We start from the raw sequence: 25,105 nt of genomic DNA, 5'->3' as shown, positions 1-25,105 counted from the left end.
ATGAGGCAATGTTAGTGGATATCTAATGAGCATTGTGTTTAGTTTCTGGAGTGGCACTCGAAGTATTCTGTAATTATTACTAAATTTCAGAAAACTTGTGATAGTTATGTTATTGTAGTTATATAAAATATCCAATAGATGGTACTGTGAAATGCCTAATATTTAAAATAAAGTGGCATTGCAGGTAGAGAGCTTAAAGGGAACATTTCAGAATTCTGAGGAGAATCAAGACATTTTTCTCTGGATGTCAAATTATATTTAAAATCTGATTTTTAAAAATATAGTTTAAGCAATACAGTAGTCCATGTAAAATACCATAAATATTCATTCTTAGTCTGGCTCAGAAAATGAAAATTGATGTTTACTACTAAATGGAACTTTAAAATTGTTCATATTCTATTAGTAGGATTTTTTTTTGTATGTGGTGATTACTCAGTGTTACTCAAATAACAGCATTTTCAGCAAGAAATTATAGCAGTATGTTTTTGTCACTGAAATTCTACAGAAAATTTTATGTTAAAAATAAAGCAGGCCTGTGTGAGACAATCTCCTTCTTACTTAAAGTGAGTTCATTATTTCTTGCCCATGTTAGTCTCTGCCAACACCAGTCTAATATCTGAATGGAACATTATACCATATTGTAAATATAACATGCATTCAGAACATCTAAAAAGGTATAATCTTATACATATTATTTTTTAAAAAATAATATATATATTTAAAAAGGAATAATAAGAACTTGTTAGAGTTTGTTCCTAAAGAACATATGAAAAGTAGCAATTTGTAAATAACCTTATTTATCTTAGTGCTCATTGATATTTTCATTTTAAAGTGGCACTTGTTGGGGCGCCTGGGTAGCGCAGTCGTTAAGCGTCTGCCTTCGGCTCAGGGCGTGATCCCGGAGTTCTGGGATAGAATCCCACATTGGGCTCCTCCGCTGGGAGCCTGCTTCTTCCTCTCCCACTCCCCTGCTGTGTTCCCTCTCTCACTGGCTATCTCTCCGTCACATAAATAAGTAAAATCTTTAAAAAAAAATAAAAAAAATAAAGTGGCACTTTTTGGGGCACCTGAGTGGCGCAGTCATTAAGCGTCTGCCTTCGGCTCAGGACATGATCCCGGAGTTATGGGATCGAGCCCCACATCAGGCTCCTCCGCTGGGAGCCTGCTTCTTCCTCTCCCACTCCCCTGCTGTGTTCCCTCTCTCGCTGGCTATCTCTCCGTCACATAAATAAGTAAAATCTTTAAAAAAAATAAAAAAAATAAAGTGGCACTTTTTGGGGCACCTGAGTGGCGCAGTCATTAAGCGTCTGCCTTCGGCTCAGGACATGATCCCGGAGTTATGGGATCGAGCCCCACATCAGGCTCCTCCGCTGGGAGCCTGCTTCTTCCTCTCCCACTCCCCTGCTGTGTTCCCTCTCTCGCTGGCTATCTCTCCGTCACATAAATAAGTAAAATCTTTAAAAAAAATAAAAAAAATAAAGTGGCACTTTTTGGGGCACCTGAGTGGCGCAGTCATTAAGCGTCTGCCTTCGGCTCAGGACATGATCCCGGAGTTATGGGATCGAGCCCCACATCAGGCTCCTCCGCTGGGAGCCTGCTTCTTCCTCTCCCACTCCCCTGCTGTGTTCCCTCTCTCGCTGGCTATCTCTCCGTCACATAAATAAGTAAAATCTTTAAAAAAAATAAAAAAAATAAAGTGGCACTTTTTGGGGCACCTGAGTGGCGCAGTCATTAAGCGTCTGCCTTCGGCTCAGGACATGATCCCGGAGTTATGGGATCGAGCCCCACATCAGGCTCCTCCGCTGGGAGCCTGCTTCTTCCTCTCCCACTCCCCCTGCTGTGTTCCCTCTCTCGCTGGCTGTCTCTATCTCTGTCAAATAAATAAATAAAAATCTTTAAAAAAAAATAAAGTGGCACTTGTTTATATGTAAGAATGAATGCTAAATATTGATCATCAAAACTAAGTTTTACAAAACCTATTGCTAAAGCTAAAACTGTCTGAGGAATTATGTGATAACAGAAAACTTGAAGCTCTCTGTATATCTTACCTTAAATATTACATGTAGATTTAAAAAATTTTTGCTACTGTTTATGATACTGTTTTTGAATACTGGTGAGTATTCCTATGTATTAGGGTTATTTATTTTTTAATTTATTCAGTAATTTTTTATTGCTTATGACAGTGTGCCAGGTACTAGAGAAACCAAGATAAATAGCTTTTAAGAAGAATGTTTTTGCATGATTCAGCAAAGTTTCTTGTGGGATATGCAGCATATGCCCTTTGGTTTCTTTATGCATTTACTGTTTTTTCCGTGTTTTATATAATTGAATATGTTATATTATGAATTCTCTTAAAAAGAATACAGTCTTAGGTGCATATGAATGTTCTGCTTAAAGAAAATCTGCTATTGAAATGCTTTGAGCTAGCCTAAGCAATGGAGGTTCCTTATTTAAAAAATAGTAATTAGTTCTTTGGTAAGTCTAGGCTTTTTTCTTTTTTTTGTAATGATATGTTAGTCACCACACAGTACATCATTAGTTTTTGATGTAGTGTTCCATGATTCATTGTTTGCATATAACACCCAGTGTCTAGGCTTTTCTGACCATTATCTCCTAAGCCATATCAAAACAAATATGCCAGATTTATAGTAGAAAAGTGTGGGATGAACAGCTATTTTCCTGAATACTTGGAGTTAAACATGATTTCTGTCCACCGCTATGTAAGGATAACATCTTTATGGACTCGAAAGAAAGAGGCCTCTAGAATCCTACTCAGGCCCTTTAAGATTTTGTGTGCATTGCGTATTATGTTCTTTGCAAAAACAGTAACACACGCTAATTCATTTACTCAGATTTCCTAATATACTGGATGTATATAACATTACACGGCCAAGTTCCTACTTGAGCTAAATGGGTTTAAATATAAACTGTGCATGCAGATCTCAAGTGATAGTCTCTTAATAGATGTCAGATACTCTTTATTGCTGCCCTCTTTTATTTCAGTAACATTTTAATTAATTCACACTGATTGAATAAATGTACATTGAGACTTGTTTCCTAATGAGGGCGCATTTAGAGGAAAGGTTTTGCATCATTCTGATATCCTGTGGGTAATTATATTCTAATTATATGGTCGGGGGAAAAGAGTCTATAACTCAGTACTGATATTGTTCGTTGGACCCAATTAATTACATGCACATAATGAAAGTTCATGATAAGGTTGACTGGCAGTCAGTGTAAAATTTTAACTCAATTGAATCTTAGCCTAATGTGAGTGCAGAATTGGACTTTAACCTGGTTAGAAAATGCTTTGGTGTGAGTCAGTGGATATTTAGAGGGGCAAAGGATAAGAACAAATTTCAATATAACTTACTTGTTTTTTAATTCGAGGTCTTTTCCAAGATTGATGAAAAGGAAAACTTAGCAGCCTAATGCTTTAATTATAAATATTATTATCAATATTCTTTCACTACCTACATTGATTTTTCTGTATTTTAGAAAGCCACAGTGATACATTTTGAGAATGGGATCGTATTGAGAAAAAGAATAGTCATAACAGGAAGTATTACTGATTAATTTTATTCATATAGAATTCAATAGATATTAACCTATTATATTAGGTTTGGTTTTTTAAGGGTGCTTTTTTATTTAAAACCACGAACTGCACTCAGATCCCTATCCCAAACATCACAAACAGAATCATATATACATACGTACTTATAAATAGGTATGTATTAATTATCTTTATGTAAAGTACAAGTTCAAAAGAATTATCTGTCACAAATAAATAATCAATAGGACATGTTCATTTCATCCTGAAATGTATCTTGAAGATGGTTGAATCTGATGTTTAAGGATTTTGCAACTTCAAAGAAAAGCTAAAGCCATGGGGTGCCTGGGTGACTCAGTCAGTTGAGCGGCCAGCTCTTGATTTCAGCTCAGGTCGTGATCAAGTCCTGTGTCAGGCTTTGCACTCAGCAGGAAGTTTGCTTGAGAATTCTTTCCCTGTTCCTCTGCCCCCCTCCCCACTCACACGAGAGTGCTCTCTCTCTCTCTCCCTCTCAAATAAATAAATAAATCTTAAAAAACAAACAAACAAACATTAAAGCCATGCTCTAAATATCACCTCCCATCCTTCCTTTACTCAATGTCATTGTTTTCTTTGAATGAAAGGACATTCATCTCCAAAATGGTAGGTGTCGTTTGATGCCCATGGTCCATTTGAGAACTGAAGAGTATAGCAAGGAAGACTTTGTTCTTTTTTTCTTTTTCCTAGCCTCTCTTGTCTCCCTCTCCCTTTTTCTGCATTGTTTTCTCTCTTAGATCTCTTCTCTCCCCTCCTGCATCTTTCCTTTTTTCTCTCTCCTATAACAGCCCTAATATATATGTTTCATTGGAAGAAAGAAAGAGAAAGAAGAAAGAAAGAAAGAAAGAAAGAAAGAAAGAAAGAAAGAAAGAAAGAAAGAAAAGAAAGAAGAAAGAAAAAGAAAGAAAGAAAGAGTGATTAGTCCTTTTTTGCTGAGCTTTAGGCAGGCAGTGGAAACTAGGGGAATCATTTAGGTTCTAAAGTTAATAAAACAGTTACCATTTATTGGAAACTTAAATTTGTTAAACACCCTTTTAATCCTATAGTTATCTTGCCCACTGGATATGTGAGGAAAGTGAAGCAGAGAGAGATTGAAGAAATTTACCTAAAGTCACACAACATGCAGGTGGCCCAAGCAATACATGCTCTACCCAGATTCCATGTTCTAAACCCATTTTTGGTGTTCATGGTGCACTCCCCAACAACTGGTGAGGCATGAATTCATTTAGGGGATCTAGATCAGCATTTCAAAAGAAAAAAAATAGCCATTACCTAAGTAGAGGAGAATAGAAGTGAAAAGAGAAGAGAATAGGATATATCAGAGAGTGGGGAATACAAGGTGGTCTTTGTAAAATTATTTTACAATCATATAAATATACACATATTCTTACTATGGATCAGAGCTAAAAGGAAATTAAAGAACCCTTCTTCAACCATATGGGCTTCTGATGATTTTATGAGACCTAACCGAGTAGTATAACGTTTCTAATGGTTTTATTTCACTAGCTGGTCAAGTAGGCAAGACAATAACAATAAAAATAACTTTAGAAAGGGTTTAGTTCTTGCTGATTGCTTTTACATGTAGAAATCTATCTTTGAAACTTGGATATCTCTATAAAGATACATTTTAAACATTTTTTTGGAAACATTTGGTGTTCCTTAATTCCCAAATATCCATTGCACTAGCCCAAAGTCTCGGGGTGCTTCCTTTCTAGATACAAACATGCACACAAACTGGGGGAGCCATGAAGGAGGGAGCCTCACAATCCCTTCTGTGCAAAATCTTCTAAACTAAACTCTGCAAATATATGTAAACAATCACATTTACAAGAATAAGAATAGACATGAGTAATTAAAATTATAAGGGTAATGGAAAGATCTCAATTAAAAATTTTCTTACCATTAAATTAACGTTGGTACAAGCTAAAAAATTTGGCTCAAGTGAGAAGTGGTTAGTCAAGAGACCCTGAATTAAGATTATAATATGTGTATCTTCCTTCTTCTTTTTTTTTTAAAGATTTTATTTATTTATTTGCCAGAGAGAGAGAGAGAAAGAGAAAACACAAGCGGGGGGGGGGGGGGGGGTGGCAGGCAGAGGCCTGCCTGGGCCACCCAGGCGTCCCATATGTGTTCTTCTAAAATATTTTATTTTTGATAGTTACATTTTAACTAGGTATGTCGAAGTGCTGCTGAAAAAAAAATTAATGATCCTTCTAATTGAAAGACTTGCCATACATTGAAATAATCATTAGTTATAAAAATTATTTGTAGCATAAGAATTATTTCAGTCTCACTTCCTTTTTAAAATTTGTTTTGTGGGGCGCCTGGGTGGCTCAGATGATTAAGCATCTGCCTTTGGCTCAGGTCATGCAGCCCCATGTTGAGCTCCCAGCTCAGCTAGCAGTCTACTTCTCCCTTTGTCTTTCCTCCTGCTTGTGTTCTCTCTGTCTCTCTCTCAAATGAATAAATAAAATCTTTAAAAAAAATAAAATAAAATTTGTATTGTGTTCAAATGTGTGGTGTACACAGTTAAGGACCTGCAAAATCATAAAAGGTTAGACAAACTGTGAATTCAAATGTGTTTCCTTTCTATATGGTAGAGATGCCCTTGATACATTTTATCAAGTGTGAGAGAACAGCTTCTCCCCTTCAGGCTGGTAATGCCAGAGATATCCAATTGTATATAAGGAAAACAGCTATTTAGAATAGTTTTATTTTGCCACTTCAATTTGCCACTGTACTAGAAGTTATTATGTTAAATTACTCCATATTGATATTCAAGCTACTTCTTTCAGGCAGACAGATGTATTTTGTGGTCTCTTAAATACTTCCCAGTGTTCACTGTCTTAAAATAATTTGATTTTCCAATCACTTAAAAAATAGAGAGATGGCTAGAAAGAAAGTTAGAAAAAAAATTCTTATTGAACTTGTTTGAATAAATGGAGCCCAAGACAGGGAAGTATTATATTTGGATTCTGCCATTAACTTTATTTTCTTAGGCTGGCTATCTGATCTTTCTGATTTTCAGTTTCTCAGTCTGAGAAGTAGAATATCGTGGCTTAGAAGGAGGATTAAATGAGACGATAAGCATAAAAGCAATTTTTCAAAAAAATAAAAATTCCTATATAGGTATAGCATGTAACTCTGTCAATTTTACTTTAGCCTTGAAATAACTAATGACCCTTTTAATGTGAGTACAATGCTCTTATATTTTTAACTCAAACCTCCCAACAATCTCTCCACCAAAGGTTTTTCTTTGTCCTATGACAATTTGGATTAAATTGTCAATTTAAAATGATTACATGTTAGAAACTATGAAGACAAGAGATATCTCAATACTTTAGAATAATAGGATTTTTAAAAATTCTTTGATATTAGGTTGAACTTAATAAGTGCCCTGAAGACAAATGCATCTTTTAAACTAATTATCTGTACTGTGTATTCTATTTAATATTAAAATGATACTGATTAAATAAAATCAATCATATTCCTCTGTACTCACACCTCACATATTAAATACAAATATACGGTTCCTGTATTAATTCTGATTAAAAATATATTACATTTAGAATTATACACTCATGTTAATTTTCAGAAAACTAAAACATTTACTCTGCTCATCCTTGATATTTAAAAATCATATACAGAAGAGTATAATTGAGGAATATAATATCTGAATTTGTTCTCTAATGAGTTGCTTATTTATCTTTTACCTAGATACCATAGTTTTCTTTTGTAACTCGAGGGTAAGCCACTGATGGGCATGTTAATTTAATATACACTCTTTGCCTACACATCTTGATTATAAATGAGCTTATATATACATTGTTTCATCACTCCAATTCTTGGAGTGAATTTTTAGTGTTGCTTTCAGACATCTGAGTGTTGCTGGAGAGAATTCTCTGAGCTGGTGGCTTTCTTACATATTTATGACTTCTAGCCCCACTTGCTCTGAATTTTCCTTGATTCTGGTACTCATTCTTTGTCAACTGCTTTCCCATTCTCAGAGAAGTAGTGGCAAACTCTCTATTTCCTTGCTTTCTTCATGTCACTACCTCTCTGCCAACATTACTCACTCTCAGTAAATGACCAATATCCCTACTACTTTAAGAAGGAAGAAGCCCACAAACATGGATATCTATATATTACCAGTTCTCCACACAGGTGGTAGCAAAGTGACAGCCAGGATTTAATTTCATCCTACAGTCTCTTTTTGGGGGAGAATGCCTTAAAAGGGGTTTTATTATCTGAGTTGCCATGGTTTTTGCTTTTTATGACATCACGCCACATGAATCCGATATATCCCCAGCCTATATTATTATTTTGCCATCATACATACAGAGATATATGTTTTATTACTTTGAACCTTTTGCAAATAAATTGCAGATAGTATGACACTACATCTCTAAATATGTCAGTGAGCATCTTCTAAGATTAAGGACAGTTTTCTATACAATTACTGTACTCTTATCACATGTACGAATATTAACAATAATTCCATAATATCAGTCATTATCCTGTCTATATTCAAATGTTGAAAAGTATGTCAAAAATGTCTTTTATAGATTTTTTTGGTGGTTGAGGTGGGGTAGACAGTATTTATTCGAGATTTTTGCATTACCCATGGCTGTTTTTCTGAACCATTTTAACAACTGTAATTTTCACTTGGCTTTCCATTGTGCTGCTCTGTCCGGACGTATGTACAGTGAGCATAGATTCTTCCCAAAGTCAAAGGCATCTGTGACTAATGCCATGGAGACAGCTTGATGGACATTCTAGTTTGGTTGCTTGGGAGTCCCTGGACTTTCCTGGGCTCACGGTGTAGGATAGGATAAGGAATCATAGGATAAGACACTTAATCTGGATTGGAGGGAGAAGGAACATTAATATATTATAATAAAGTTGGAAGAACAACATTCATGTCTAAAAATGTTTATTGAGATCTACGCTTGAACTAAGAGCCAAGAAAGAAAAATAGGAAAGCTGACAAAAATTTTAAGGTGACCTAGATTGAAGCTAGCACATTCTTTGTACTGCCCATTACCCCAGGTGTTATGTAGACTGACTTGGACTCAAAAGTCCAGAATATTACTGAAATCAGAAAGCTTTCAATGAAAGTTCTATTAAGTCTGTTTTCAATCCATCCGAGAAATAGCAATTCCTTCCATAAGGTTCTCCTGTTAATGGGATAGTTAACCCAAGTTCATCCTCCCAGACTTGATGACTTCCTTTGATGAAAAATCTGCAGCTGCAACCTTTTTTTTTACTTATATTATAAAAAGATCTTCGAAATGGAGTTGCATTTTTGCACACTTTAATTTTCTCTAGGGCTGCCCTAGACCCCATCTTCTGATCCACTTTTGGGCACATTGAATTTTTCTGGTCCATCTCTTTGCTGAGTCACTATGAAGTTGCTGGCTTCTTCATTAATCTCAGTAGACTGCATAAGGGAGTCAACCGTTGTCTGTGTTCTCAGATTGTTCAGACCCAGCTTGGACATCCATTTAGAGTCACCTTCACATAGCTCAGTCCTGGAGAGGAAATGGAAATGCTGACCTTTCCCTCCTTTACAGAGACACACAAATGTCTAAGAACCCCTAGCTTCACATTCAACTTTCATACTTCCCCACTTCACCACACACAGCCCACCATAGGAAAACTTTGGCTAGTACTATGTATGTGATTTGTCAGCAATTTTCCAAACTTGTTCTGAGTCCCATAGGACGTAGACTTTTGGAATTTGGTAACCTTTTTTTCTTTTCTTGCTAGAAAAAAAGCTTCCCACTGTGACTCAGAAAAGCAGGGGTGGTGGATAATTGGAGATGCACTGTCACGGAGACCAAGCTCAATGTGTTTAACCTCATCTTTTTTGTTTTTTTCTAATTACTCTCAAGTAAAATTTTTCTACGTATTTAATATTTTTACTTTTTACTGATACTAATGGAATATATTTTCTTATTTCCAGAAAAATCACAAAATAAAACCAACACCATAAGCTATGTCTTCATCAAAAAGACACTGAGTATTTTTAGGAAGGAATGAGAGTTGGACTGGAAAATGGAAAAATAGGACGGGTAAATGGGCAACTTAAAAAATTAGTAAGAATGGTTTATGAAGATAATGGAACTTGGAGATGAGTTCTTATTGCAGAATATAAATGTAATTCATCCATGTTGTTACAGAGAGGTCTGTGAAGCCTGCCAAAGATGTTGATCAGTCTGCTTCGGGTGACGAAATTTCATTTTGGTTAAGTAATTTAAAATCTAACCCACTCTGCATTGGAGCATTCCTTATTTTGTGAAAAGATATTTACTCATGTATTTAATGAAATTAAGGAGAAAAATATGTCAAGGAAATGCATTTTATATTTATTCACTTATTTCACAGGAGAATAGTGATATAAGACCCTTCATTGGCATTTGTTTTCAGTTTGACTTTTGTTTTTTTCAGCTTTAATGTGAACTTCTCTTTTTCAGCAGACTCTGCCCACTTCAGGAGTTTCAGTCCCTGAGGTGCGTAAGCCAAAAAAAAAAAAAAAAAAAGGAAAAAAAAATTCACACTTGGAATTACAGGTCATTATATATCTCATGTTGTTAAAAATTTGTGGCTATATCAGTGACCTATTAATACCAGTTTGTATGTTTATTTTGTCTCATATTCTGATATTTGGAATTGGGGACCTTGATATTTTCATGATGGGGTAGATCTGAAAGTGTTCCAGTCTACTTTTGTGACAAACATTAGGAAAGCAAAAGTTACGTAAAGCAAAGTATACAGAGAAAAATAAAAAGTTACTTTGTAAAGAATTTTGCCCTGTGTGTAAGATTAGCATCATTCCTATTTGTCAAGTTAAAATGTAATTACCTTACAGAAAACCCAAACAGTTTAATCCTCTGTACCATAAAATATAGTTTTCAGTGATAGTAGGTTGAGAAACTCTTGTTCACTTTAAAATGTCCATCACTTTAAAAAGAGTACATCTGCATTTATCACTTAGCATATGACATTATATAGAAAATCATTGGAATAAAATATAGTGACAGAATAAATTACTTTTATTTTGAAAATAAATGTAGTCATTGCCACACCATTATTTATTTTCAATAGAGTGTTAGCTTTCCCTTTGCATTAACAAAGCAAAGACTCCACATTTTTCTGTGATCCTATTCTTTTTGATTGTTTTTATCTTTAAAGAATATGCTTAAATGGTATTTTTTCCCTTAAAATTATAATTTGAATCTGCTTGCTTAGGAAAAGTATTATTTATAGTATATGAATGCTATATAAGACTGTGAATTTATTTAGAGGAAAACATATAATTGCACAAAAATGTATTAACCTCTCTCCTCTGCTCCCTAAAAAGTTTTTGCATCAATGTAGACTTCCTCATGAAACTTTTAAAAAATTCATTTTGTAATCAGAGATATACTTAAAAATACACTGGAGCCATGCTTGAAAAATAATGCTTCTAATTTACGAGAAATAGCAAACTATTTTTGTATGCTTTAAGTTCATTGATACCGTTATTATCGTAGTTATAAAATAGAAATGTTGAATTACACACTCAAGCAACAAACGTACTTGGAAAGTGTATCACTCAGTTTAATTATTTAAGAGTAAGATAATAAATTTTGTATATTCAGGTGTTTGAGTTTATTTTTGCCCCTGTCATAGCCCATCAAGTGAATATAGGCACTGTATTTGAGATTTAAAGTTTTCTCTTTAGACTTGTTAATCTCCATAGGTTCCCCCATATTCAGCTGTATAATCTGTATCATATAGATAGAATAAATAGACTGAAATAGCAGTTTTCATAATATGCTTTTCTCATTTGTTAAAAAAATATTTCTTCTTCTGTAAAGTAACTAAAAGTCTCCCTACACTGATTTTTTTCTGGCAAGATATATTGATTTATATTAACTTAGACTTTTCACCATCCTCTGAGGGATGTATGCACACATGTACTTTTATAAGGTCACTACCATAATACTGGTAAACAGCCCAAAGTAAGAGATTTTGACAAGGAGCCTCTCATTCCTAAATTTCATTTCTTCCGATCAGGATTTCTTGAACAGAAATCTTGTAAGTGGTTTATACCTGGTATGAAATTATCCTAAGAGAAAATATCCACAGCATGCGTGATGTGTGACAACCAGGACTTGGAGATGAAGTTGCAAACTGTACTTCGAGGTTTAGTTAGTAAATAGCACTTCCGGGTACTTGAGACTAGCTGTCATTCTGTCTAATTTTTTGCCTCCCATCTGCCCCAAAAAACCCCACCTGGAACATTGCACCACTTATCCCCAGCTATGGTGATTGAACGGACACAAAGTATTACAAAGTAAATGAACTTCTTCACAACACCCATCTTTAACTCCTATGATCTAAGCAGCTTATGCGTGATAACTTAATGATAACATAGAACCATATACCTTTTTTTATATTTTGAAAATCAGTGCCATTTACTGAGCACCTATTTTATGCCGGTACCTTTATCTACATTTTCTCAATTTATCATCACACAAATCTTCTCATTTTATAGATGAATTAAGTGGTGGCTTAGAGATAATAAATTACTTGCCCAAGTTTGCACAGCAAGTTAAGAGACAAAGCTGGGATTTGGTCTCCAAGCCCATACTTGTGACTCTGCCCAAAGCAGTTTTTTTTTAGTAAGCACATAACTAAATTAAAAAAGAAATGAAAATCTTTATATCAATTATTATATTTATGTTTATAACTATATAAACTTTTTTTTTTTAAATCAAGGCTACTTTGCTACTCAGCAATAATAAATTTTGCTGCAACTTCCAAGGATTCCTAGCAGACTTAGAGTCTTTGCTATTTTTCGAAGGAATTAGTTTCTCTCGGCAGGAAGCTACTCCAATCTCACGATAAGGTCACAGTAATTAAAAGTGCAGCTTTGCAGCTGTCAGCCTTGCTTTCTTAGAGCCCGTAACCCTTATCAGTCCTGATGAATTTGGTGACACTTCTGCTTCAGTGAGATCTTTTATATTGGGAATATCCAAGTGGTACCTTGGGTTCAAATTCTAGAGTTTCTGGGAAATTCTTGTGGCCTAGCTCCAGTGGTGGCAAGGGCTAAGTCTCCATCCGGCCTAGTGGTGCTGTAGCAGATAAAGCGAGCTCCAGGACTCACATGAAGGATGCCGGGGCAGCCGTGCATCCCCTCCCCACGCTTTTGTGGCTTTGTACCAGTCAAGGTGCTTTGCTGCTGCCTGTCTCTCATGCTGAGATTGGACAAAAAGAAGAAAACCCTGTGCTTGAGGTAATCATCACTTGCTGCTTGCAGTTTGTGAGTGATCGATAACAGCAGGCTGAATTATTGTGGTAAACATCCCTTTTGTGAAAGCAGTTTTCAGCAATGCACAAATACTCTACCTCGGAGAATCAGCATGATATAAAAAAAATTTTTTTAGAGCACATATTTAAAGTGAGGTCTTTTTATGTCATTTATTTTCTTTCTGTTTTCTTTGAATGGTCTTTTCGGCTTTTCTTCTTTGTTAATTATGGTGATTATTCTTTTGGAATTCTATTACAATGTATTCCCCAGTTAAGATCTGTTGTGTTACTTATAGAGTCTAAGGATCACAAAACGTTCAATTCTATATTTAAAATGTCTGCATAGCCAACACAAATGGTTGGTATTTGAAAATGCTGAAATATCAATAACTATATTTTAATTTCATAGTTATATTTTCTATATTCTTTTTTGTGGTTAGAGTAGCTCTTTTCAGTGTTTGAATAATTTCTATTGATTAAAGCAATAGTTTTCCAACTCTTTTTATATCTGGGATAATTTTTCTGGCAGAACAAAATTTGCCTTAATTATAATAAGGTAATGTATTTTGTGGTTTAGAGCCTAAAAACATAGGGGGGAAAAAAAAGCAGAAGGTGAGGTGGTGAACACTGCCCCCTATTACCAGAGAGCAATTTTATCCTTAATAATGATGCAAAATCAGGTTGGTGATCTCTTCCAAGAACATTTCAATAACTTCAACACTAGGAGTAAGTCTCTTAAATATCATAATAGAGCTCTGCCATTCAGAATTAACCCCCAAAACAAGCTAGTGAAATATTTGGGGACAGCAGATCTTTCAAGGGTCAATTGCTTCCCCCTTCCTGTCCCTCATATAAAATATGAAAGAACTAAAGATTCTCTCAGTGGAAATAGGAAAAAATATCCAACTATCCTACTGTGAGTTTATGCTGCTTAAACAAAGTATAGTGAATATCTCAGAGACTTCTATACAATTTGGAAATAAAAGTAAAACAAATGAGTGTAATAAAAAGAAAACTCTGGGAAAAATTAAATGCTTATGAGTTTCTCCTGTTTAAAATTTTCAGCCTTGATTAATTCCACAAATTTCATCCAGAAGTCATATTTCCCCCCAAAAAAGAAACCACTTGGTTTTCTTGGAGTGTGTGTGTGTGTGTTTAAACAAACATTTACTATTTTAGTATTATATAATAAAAATTCAATGTTCAATAAAATTCAATAATAAAATAAAAACGTTTATTTTGTGGTTTAGAGCCCTCTTAAACAAAAAAGTGGAAGGTGAGATGGTGACCACTACCCCCTATTACCGGAGAGCAATTTTATCCTTAATAATGATGCAAAATCAGGTCAGTGAGCTCTTCCTGAAGCTTTTTGACAACTTCAGGATATACTGAGGATTTTTCTGTTAACTTATTATATACCTCTTTCTTATAATTTTAGATTTCAAAAATAATGCCTTAGTTGAACATTCAATTTTGGATTTAAAATTTTGTTTTTACATTTTACAAAGGTTCCTATACAGCATTTCTTTCATCTACTCCAATTTACTCCAAAAGGTGACTCCCTGAAGAGACCTGAAGCTACTTAATCAACTGCTTTCTGCTACTTGGAGATTCTTACCAGCAAAGGAATTCCCCTAGTTATGAGCATAGCTAAGAATAAAATCATGTTAATAGGTGACTTGGTAGCTCTTTACAGACACACACTTAATATGTCTTAAACTTCCAGCACTACATATATAAATAGTTTGGTCATAAATATCCACTTCTGATGTGACCAACCAACTTAAATTATACTTAGTTCTTGTAAACTAAACATTTTAGGAAACAAATGCCAAATAGCAATTGTTGGATTATATGGCAGACTACAAGGTATATACGGTGTGATAGAATATAAGGTATGTAATATAATGTATATCTTCTACACTGTAGATTTTTATATTGTTACCATGTCTTATATACCTTCATGCACGAATCCAGAAAGAAATTATTCCCATACTTTCCACCAGTATTACATTTTTGAACTCTTAATACAAACTATGGATTTTCAGTTGTAAACATTGAGCCTTACTTATTTAAACATATACTTAACTGTTGCTAAGTGTAATTTTTTCATATATATGCACTTGGAAGTATAATAAACACTTTGCATAATTGTAATACTAATGAGCACCCTAATGGGAGAGCCACGCTTTATTATTCATAATAACTTTCATTTATTGATCACATATTCTAATACAGGCACAATGTTAGGAGTTTATGTATTTTCTCTTAAACCTTGCACAACTTGGAGAAGTCGGTATTGCTATCTCCATTTTGAATAAGAGTTAAGTTCTCTAAGATTACATAATATTTAAGTAGCAGAGATGGGATTCAGATCAGGCTTTCTGACTCCAAACCTCATCCTATAATCCACTCCTTCTATGCATTATACTTTTAACTTTCTATGGACAAAATTACAATTTGCAAGTTTAGAAAGAATGATCTAACTTTAAAAAAATCAATATTTTTGCCAGAAATTATGCTTATATGAAAGTATATCATTTTCCAAAGAATGTGAATTTCAGGAATCCTCTTACACCATCCATTTTTAGCCACACAAAAATATATTCAGTGATTTTACACCATGAAATTGCAAGGTAAATGGACTATATTGATTAGCATCTATTTTGGACGGAGAAGTTTTTTGATCCATCTGGTCCTAATATAGTTAAAAAGAGCTTCACTTTGGGGCACCTAGGTCGCTCAGTAGATTGTCTGATGCCTGATATCTTAGGGTGTGAGTTCAAGCCTTGTGTTGGGCTTCACACTGGGCTTGGAGCCCATTTAAAAAAAAAAAGAGCTTTGCTTTTAAGTCCAGATAAAATATGTTCCAAAATTACTGAATTTGGATCAGAAAATATATGTCACTCAAGTATTTAAGCACATATGGAAAACAGTGCTATTGGATCAGAACAACTTTTCATACCAAGCCTAGACATGACCCAAGATTCCCTCTCAATAGAATATTTCAGCAAGTAAAATTTTTTTTAATGTTGATTCATTTATTTCTCTATTCATTTATCCTGACTTTTGTCAGGCACTGATTTAAGATCTAATGTACAACAGTGAAGCAAACAAAGCACTTTCTCTTATGGAGCTTTGACTAAATGTGTGAAGACTAGCATTAAACTAATTAAATAGAAAACATTACAGGTTGTAATAAATTTTATCTATATTATATAATATGTATAATATATTATATAATATATAATATAATATATATGTATTATATAATATTTTTTTATGTTTCTATGAAAGGAGGCTAAAGGGAATAGAGAAGCCTACCTGACATTTGAACAGAAACTTCAGAAATCTGAAGTAAGTGAGGAGCAAACCCAACAAATATACAGAAAAGAGCTTTTCAGGACAGTGAAGAGTGATTGCAAAAGCTCTGAATTAAGAGCATGCTTGTTGTGATCAAGGATTAATGCATAGGTGGAGGTAGCTGGAGTGGAGTGAAATAGGACAAGTGTGGCTATTGTATAGAGAACCTACTGTAGGGAGATTAAGACGAAAACAGATTGACAAAGATGGAAGCTGATGGCTACAATAATCCAGGCAAAGAAGAAAATAGGCCTAAAGTTTGTAATGATGGAAGTGGTGAATCATCATCCAGTTTGGGATTTGTTTTCAAAGAGGGTAAGCAGGAAAAGTGTAAAAAAGTTAAAAAAATAAAAAAAGTTTTAGAAATTTTAGGACCAATGTGTCTTTTAGACACTCATGGAAAGATAGAAAGGGCATTTGTATATAGGAGTTAAAGTTCGAGGGAGAAATATGAAAAGGACTATAGCTTTATTTATTTTTTTGTAAAGATTTTATTTATTTATTCAACAGAGATAGAGACAGCCAGCAAGAGAGGGAACACAAGCAGGGGGAGTGGGAGAGGAAGAAGCAGGCTCATAGCAGAGGAGCCTGATGTGGGGCTTGATCCCACAACGCCAGGATCACATCCTGAGCCGAAGGCAGATGCTTAACAGCTGTGCCACCCAGGCGCCCCAGGGCTATAACTTTAGAAGTCCTCCTCATGAAGTTGAAATTCAGAGCCTGGGGATTTAATGAAGCTACCTAGGGAGTGAGTGTAGAGAGTGAAAATGAGATGTTCAAGGAAGAGGTTAAATGTTATGGACCGTAAATCTGGAGGAAGACCCAATGGAAGAGCCTCTAAGGAAGCAGTTAGTGAAGTAAGAAGAGAACTAAGAGTAGCAGTTAGTGAAGTAAGAAGAGAACTAAGAGTAGCCCAGTGAGGCAAGTGTTCAAGAGGGAGGAAGAGGTCAATTCTGTCAAATGCTGCTAAAAAGTGGAAAAGATGACTGCCAAGCAATAGCTGTGGCAATGAGAAGGTCATTAATGATTTTAAGAAGAGCAGTTTTGGTGGATTAATGGTGAAAAAAGCTTTTGGGTTGGATCAAAGAGAGAGTGAGAGGAGGTGAAAATAGAAACAGGAAGCAGACAACTACAAGAAATGTTTCCACTATGGTAAACAAAGGAATTAGCTGGGATGGAATATGTGTTTTAAATTTTATGCCATCCTGGATATAAGTAGCAGCTTAAAAGTTCATCATGTATGCACTTTCGATATTACCTGTACTTATAATCATTCTTTTTAGTGCTCAATAACAAATCTTTTATAACTCCATATTATTTATTTCTACCATTCCTTATGAAAGTAATTAGCTTTAGTGGTCCTTGATAACTTCTGATAAACAGTCCTAATTGGGCACATAGGGGGAATGCCATCTGGTTTTCTTTCTCATAGTCTCTTTAAAGGATGTTTTTATTATCCGTCTATCACACGGACTAACCCAGTTGAAAGCAACAGTATTCTTAGTATTCACTAGGAACTCCCAATTAGGAATGTGGGCCCAAGTTTGTAGCCACAAAAGTTCTCTTTGTGTTGCCCTTTTTAGTAAAACAACATTCATATAAAATATTTCCTCCTTATAGGAAAGACAAGCAACAGTGAAAAAGGAAAAAGGTGGTTCCCAGCAGTCAAACAAAGTGACAGATAAGAACAAAATGCAAAGAGCCAACTCTGTGACGGTGGATGGGCAAGGCCTACAGGTATGACTTTTTAAATCCAAATTTGAGTAGCTTTCATATTTGTAATTTCTATGCTCTTACATATGTCCAGCTAGCAACACATTTATTTAATGTGCAGATTAGCATAACAGAGGACTTCGGAAAGATCTTTATTAATTTATCAAGGTGTCAGTTTTAAATTTGAATGACAGAGTGACACTCCAATTATATTAATCACTTCTGATTTTATCTGCATTTGAACTCAAGTTGGTAAGAGATCTTTGGTCAATCTGAAGGTCTTGTAAATATCACTAAATATATACATTTTTTATATGCATACCTATTATTTATGTACAAGTTTACTTTCTTCATATATATTGCTTATATATTTGGGAGAGTCATTTTGCTGGCAAAAAAAAAATGTCGAGGAAAAAATAAAATGAATTTAGTGTGTGGATACTTTTGTTCCTAAGTAAATAATAAAATAAAGGATTTATTATGATTTATCCATATCTTCTGAAGTTTAAATTCAAAATTGAAAACCCTTATATATTTCTAGTTTAAGTAAATACAGGTAGCTCGAAATCATGATTTTAGTACTTTAAAAACCTTTAACATCCCTGGGATGTCCAACATCAGGAGTAAGATTTATTTCAGTCTGCTTCTAAGAGATTCTATAGATTGTATGCATTGTTTTGATTTGCCTCTGCTCCTCACTCCAATGTAAAAACAGTCAGTGAAGTTGACTGCATCAGTGAAATTGTGAGTTCATTTTTTTTTTGGCTTTTTTACCTATACATTTCTCTCTTCTAATTTTCATTTTCTTTCTTTATCAATATGCTTCAAGTTTCATGTTCTCCAGGAAAATTTACTGACCACTTATCAAACAGAATATATTTTTATCATATACTTGCCTTCAATATACATAACTTTATATTTTTTCATTTATTATTTTATCTGTGATACGATGGATTGTGTGTTTTATATCCCTTAATTTGGAAGCAGAGTTCAGAGCACATAGTAGTTGCCTAAATGCATGTTTCTTCATTATTTTGAATATCACATTGAATATTTAATAATAATTGCTTAAATATTGATAACCAGATTACTGATTTGTTCTGATTTAATAAAACACATTGTGAATAGAAATTTTTTAAGAATTACTAAACTCAAATCTAAAAAGAGAAAATTCTAAATGATAAAATTATTACATTGGTTAGAAAGTTTAGAAATTAATTATCAAAAGAGTAAATCAGGATCTACACTTTTCGGTAGTCATCTCTGTATGTTTATCAGTTTCATTGAGAGACTCAGATATGAAGTCTATCCACTTTGATAGCAAAAAAAAAAAAAGATGGAAAAATTTTAAGTGGTCATGTAAAATTTTTAGTGAAAAAAAATTTATAAATTTCATAATTCAGTTGCAAATACTGCTTAAATCTTCGGTCACTCTGAGTTCCAGTGGTGAAAATATCAGAAAAGAAAATTAATTTTAAAATTCAAGTCCATTGCACACATGGTAGACTTTTCCCAACATGAAAGGGAAACATGTACTCTTTGTTAAACAGTATATGCTAGACACCATGATAATATGTTATGCCTATGAAGTAAGTGAATCCACTCAATAAACATATGATAAATGCCATCATTATTATCACCAATTTCAAAATGTTCAAAGGTAAAGTTATTCCCAGGGCCTCACAGTTAGTCAGTTTGTAAAGTCAAAGTTTAATAAGGACCATCTGGCTCATAGTATAAACGTCATACTCCTGCAATACCCAGTCTCCTTGGGCAAAAAAAGTTTTAACAGGTATATAAATGCTAACTTTGTGACTACCTTGTTCTGACCACCTGCCTTTCTCAGTGAATATACTCATCTCTCAAACCAAATAACTTTTCCTAACTTTATTTTGTGTATGCATTTATCTGGTAAAGTTGTTAGTAAGCACAGGGTAGGCATCAGCCCTTATAAAACAGCATCAAATAAATACCATGTTTATTATCATCATAGTTTTTTTGAATTTTAACTGTTGGTTTATAATCATGTGCAACAATCTGTTTCACCTCAGCACAATGGACTATAATATGATAGACATATGTATTCACATAATTTTGAGGAAAATGTGAAAAAGGTAAAAGAATCAATTATTGGATCACTAATGCAAAGTAGAAAAATAAATAAATTTTGTTGTAGTAATCAATTTTAAAATTATAAAATGGTTGTTCTTTATCAGGAAAGGTAAAAAGATAGGCCAGAAAATTAATTTTTCTGTGGGTTTTAAAAAATGTATATCATGAAAAAGCATTGAGTTGCCGCCTGGTTTGCATATAAGTCCCTGACAGAAGAGATCTACACTGCTTAAAGAAGACTATTAATCATAGTTAAGCACATTCATCTTACTTCTTTCCAGCTAACCAGCATAATGATCAGGATTATTATTTCTAATTAGAGGAAGTAATAGATCATGTATAACCTTAGGATGAGTCTCATTAATTAACCCGGGTCCTAGGGGACTTCAAATAGAGGTGGTTAGGCACTCTGTCTTTGTCACTGCTCACACCATAGGTTTGCACTTAATACGTATGATCACATGTAATTGAAACTATAATTTCTAACATACACGAGATGTAAAAATGCAGATAACTATTCGCATGTGAACAAACAAGTAAAGAACCATTGTGTAAACTGTATTAAACTGAAGTTACCTTGTCCCTAATTATTCTCTGAGAAGGATTTCCAAATGAAAGGGTCACTAGAGAACCAAAAATTCTGGTTTGTAATACTCCTAACACTAGAAAAAAATGGGGACCCTTTATATTTAAAAACCTAAACTGAGCCAGTGCCATCCCCTACCACAACTGCGTCTCCCTGTTCTTATTGTCTTTATTTGCAATATCTCATTCTTATAATCACCAAGACTGTAAACATATGTGTGTGTGTACTATATACAATATATAGTATGTGTATACGATTAGTTCCCTTTATTTGATTGATGTGTGTATGTGCATACATATGTGTGCATACGTGCCTGCCCCTTGACTAGGATCCTCAAGCCAGTTGCTCTTCCATCATTAGCTCTTCATTGTCATTTAACTCTTGAAGTCCAGAATTATTATTTTACACTTTAATACAATATCCTTTAAACTGAGTCCCTGTTCCCAACTTATAATGTGCTAGATTATAAATAATATGGAAAAAATGGAGCTCAGTAATAAGTGTCAGGACTGAGAGTTAGAGTTGTCTCTAATTTTTAAGTAACATGGCCAGATTGGGCCTCATTAAAATGTGATATTTGAGTAAAGACTTACATGAGGCCTTTGGTCTCTGAATATCTAGGGGATGGGCAAGCCTAAGATGAGTTCTAGGATCAACAAGAACAACTGCGTGGTTGGAGCAGGCTGAGCAATATGGAAAGTGGTGAAGAGTACTTTAGAGAGGTAATAGAAACTAGGTGCTACAGAGCCTTCAAGGTCTGCATATGAACTCTGACTTTCCATCTGAAAGAGATGGTGAGATATAACATGATCCTGACTTAAATGTTGAAAGGCTTACCCTTGTTGAGGTTAGATTGTTAGGGAGCAAAGAGTCAAGTTTGGAGACAGCCACCAGTTATTTAGGGTTTATAGGGTAGAGGCACATCCAGCATAGAGCAGGGAAGGTAAAGAGATAGATTCTCCATATATTTTGAAGAAAGTCAACAGGATATGCTGATAGATTAGATACAGGGTTTATTAGAAATTAGGGATTTAGGGACATCTCTTTAGATGTTTGGCTCATTCACCTGAAGTGATAGAGTTGCCATTGACTGAGATAAAAAAGGGTCTAGGTGAATAGGTTTTGGAGAGAAATTTCTGTTGTCATTAGACATCTAAATGGAGATGTTTAAGTAGGCAGACAGATACTTGAATCTAGAAGTCAGAGCAGAGGGTAGATATAAATTTAGAAGTGAAAGGCATATTTATCCACCTCTAAAAATGACATCTTCATTTTTGGATTTTGGAATCCTCTATAACCCTTTTTCTAGTGGGATATTTATTTGATGGTACTAATGTGCACGTTAGAACATAATCGTTCTGTAGCTTGGTACTGACCTTTATTAATAAATAGTTATGACGCCTTTAAATATTCCAATAAATACATATTTCTGAAAGGCCTTCCAAAACACATTTTCAAATAAATTGTTAATACTGGAATTCAATATAATCGAATTTGTTTTAATAGAATGGTAAGCTGAATGTTGAGTTTGGGAAAGATCAACGTTTTGCTAAAAACCTTTATTTACCTTGAGATTCTCATATTTATTTAATAATAAGGAGTAACTGGGTGTCTGGGGGGCTCAGTCAATTAAGTGGCTGCCTTCGGCTCAGGTCATGATCCCGGGGTCCTGGGATCCAGTCCTGTATCAGGCTTCTTGCTCATCAGGGAGCCTGCTTCTCCCTCTTCCTGCCAGTCCCCCTGCTTGTACTCTCTCTGTGTCTCTATCTCTGTGTGTGTGTGTCAAAAAAAATAAATAAAATCTTTAAAAAAAACTTAAAAAATAAAAATAAGGAGTAACAATTCAAATTAAGTGAAAAACTCAACTAAAATCCACATGTTAGCATGCCTTTTTTTGCATGTGCAAACTTTAAGAGTTCTATCTGATTTTATAATTGGTTGAAAAATAAATTGAATGCAAGTCTTTAAAGTAACTAAAGTTGTGCTTTAATGTTTCTGTATTTTAGCTTTTAAATGAGGGGAGAGCGGCAATGCTGTAAGTCAGTAGCTTAACCTAGTAGGCACTTTCTATATATTAATTGATTGAGCAGATTTAGTTCAGGAGAGAACTGGGAAGTTACTACAAACCCAGCTCATCTGTCTTACCTCATAGCTGAATTAGAGCTAAACCAGGAACAAGGAACCTCTGTCCTCTTTACAGAGGAAAGTAAAGTAGAGACAGATACAATAGATAATAATGACAACAAGTAGAGCAAGAGTAGAAAAATTAAGAATATTTTAATATATTATAACTAATGTGAAGATTTTAATATTTCCCCAGTGCCTATATACTCATTAGAAAAATTATATTTCACCTAAGATTGGAGGAAAATATATTAGAAGAATAATTTAATTTTCGTTGTTTAAACAAACAGGAAGAAAGGACATCGTATGTTTAAATGGGTGTTTTTGTCTCATTACATATTTAGAATACTTTCTAAGAGAGAAATTCATAGCAATAAAGGATACCTTGAATCTACATTCAAAAAGTAAACTGATCTAGAACTTTTCAACTTAATGTTAAGAGGGCTCCAGTAGTTGCATATTTTGTTACTAAATATTTTTTGTCAAACTGTATTTAGATGGGATTTATATAGTGGTAGATTGAAAAGGAACACTTGTATTTACAGTCTACTTATTACCATTAAACTCAGGTAAAATGCAAGAGTTCTTCTTTACCCCCCTATTGAAAACAACTTTACCTCCCCACACACCAATAAAGAGCTATCACTTTATTTGATTTCTTTCTTTTCATGGTGTGTTTCACTGCTGACCGTGTATTTGTTTATTGTCTATTTCTCCATTAGAATATAAGCTCCACTAGGACAGGCACTTTTTCTTATTCCACCAAGAAACCAGCAGTGACAAAAGCAGTGCACGGCATAGAGTAGGAGCATCACCAACTTACAGATTCCTGTTTAGCAAACAGACTTAATTAACTGGCCGTCTACTGCCCAAGCAGGGAAAGAAAGCATTGAGGAAACATTGTGTAGAGGGGGACAGTTAGGTTGAAAGAGACCTCAAACCATCTAACTGAGATTCTAATTGGTAAGTGATTTGGCAGATGGATTCCACGCATGCCACAAAGCTCTAAAGTAGGTGTTGTCTGTAAAATCAAGGCTCTCTATCATTTGATCCCTTTCCTCTAATCTTTTTTTTTCTCCCACTATGTTCTGCTTTATTCTGGCTGCTTTACTCACTGTCCCACAAATTGTACCTTTTGCTTTCATATCATGGCTATTCAAACACCATTCCCTCTTCATAGCTGCCTTTCTCTCTGCCCAATACCTAACTAGACCCTCCCTCTCTTTGTGGAGTGAATGCCTGTTAATATATGTATATGGTCAAAGCACAGGGTTTAACTGAGTTGCTAAGTAGACCTATCTGTCCATCCATCCATATTACAGAACTTAAGAGCCATATTCTTAAAATTGTTAATTGGTGTTTCATGAATTAGAAATAACAAGGGTCCTCTTCATAAATAATGTGAATAATTTGTCCATCTATCCAATCTTTCTTCTAGATTACTCCTGTTCCTGGTACTCATCCACTTTTAGTTTTTGTGAACCCCAAAAGTGGTGGGAAACAAGGAGAACGGTATGTTTTTAGAAATCAGGTTTGTTTTCTGTGTCTTATGTATATAAAAAGATAAACTAAAAGTACAGTGTAAAAACATTTTAAAACATTTTTCCTTATGGTTTACAATTTTAATGTCAAATAACTAATTCTAGCATCTATGTGTAATATATTGATATGATCTCCTAATTTTTGCAGTTCAAATATTAATATAATAATGGCCTTTGTAGATATTTATATTATCATATGTCAGGTATCTGAATTCTCTCCACCCTACCTATCACCCCTAAACCCTTAACAAAAAGCATTGCATACAGCATGGCTCCATAAATACTGTTGAATGAAAATTGGTTCTCTAAATGCTCACCAAGACTTCAAGTAAATCATCATTCACTACTGAGGAGCAGAATTTATGTCCAGCTTCTAGACGAATTACATTATAATGATTTTCTGCATGTGTGTTTTTGGAGTACATGATGCCATATATCCTGGAGGCGCACAATATCTTTAATCTGAATTATAATGAGTTGCATTATCAGGTGTCCCAGCATATTGGTAGACAACACAAAATTTTCATTTTTGTAATAAATTAATAGTTAATCTGAAAATCACCACATCGAAGTGTAAATCTTATGTGCTTCTTAAAAGGGGTGTTATAAAAATACAGTTGCACCCGCTTTAATAATTTCTAGAAGTCTTTACTAATCTCAACCCAAAAATGAGCAATCAAATAAAACAATTCCTATAAACACTATGATAAAAAACAGGAATTTCCATTGTGGTTCTTCAAATAATCAAGTTTTTGAAAGTTGAAATGTTTTCATGATAAGTGG

General features: G+C 34.3%; 1 protein-coding gene across 4 annotated transcripts in view; it reads left to right on the top strand.

Annotated features, from left to right (window-relative positions):
- Positions 1 to 25,105, top strand: part of DGKB (diacylglycerol kinase beta) — a 669,924-nt gene that overhangs the window by 226,358 nt on the left and 418,461 nt on the right. For 2 of the 4 annotated variants that reach the window (XM_034668553.1, XM_034668554.1), the window contains exons 14-16: positions 10,063 to 10,098; positions 17,867 to 17,983; positions 24,220 to 24,293. In XM_034668553.1, the coding sequence (XP_034524444.1) occupies positions 10,063 to 10,098; positions 17,867 to 17,983; positions 24,220 to 24,293 (227 nt within the window). The remainder of the gene's footprint in view (positions 1 to 10,062; positions 10,099 to 17,866; positions 17,984 to 24,219; positions 24,294 to 25,105) is intronic. The other 2 variants (XM_034668559.1, XM_034668563.1) reach the window with 2 other exon arrangements.

Source organism: Ailuropoda melanoleuca, chromosome 1 (assembly GCF_002007445.2).
Source record: "Ailuropoda melanoleuca isolate Jingjing chromosome 1, ASM200744v2, whole genome shotgun sequence".
NCBI classification, from domain to species: domain Eukaryota; kingdom Metazoa; phylum Chordata; class Mammalia; order Carnivora; family Ursidae; genus Ailuropoda; species Ailuropoda melanoleuca.
Note: the sequence above shows the minus strand (reverse complement) of the source record. Positions and strands in the feature narration are given on the sequence as shown.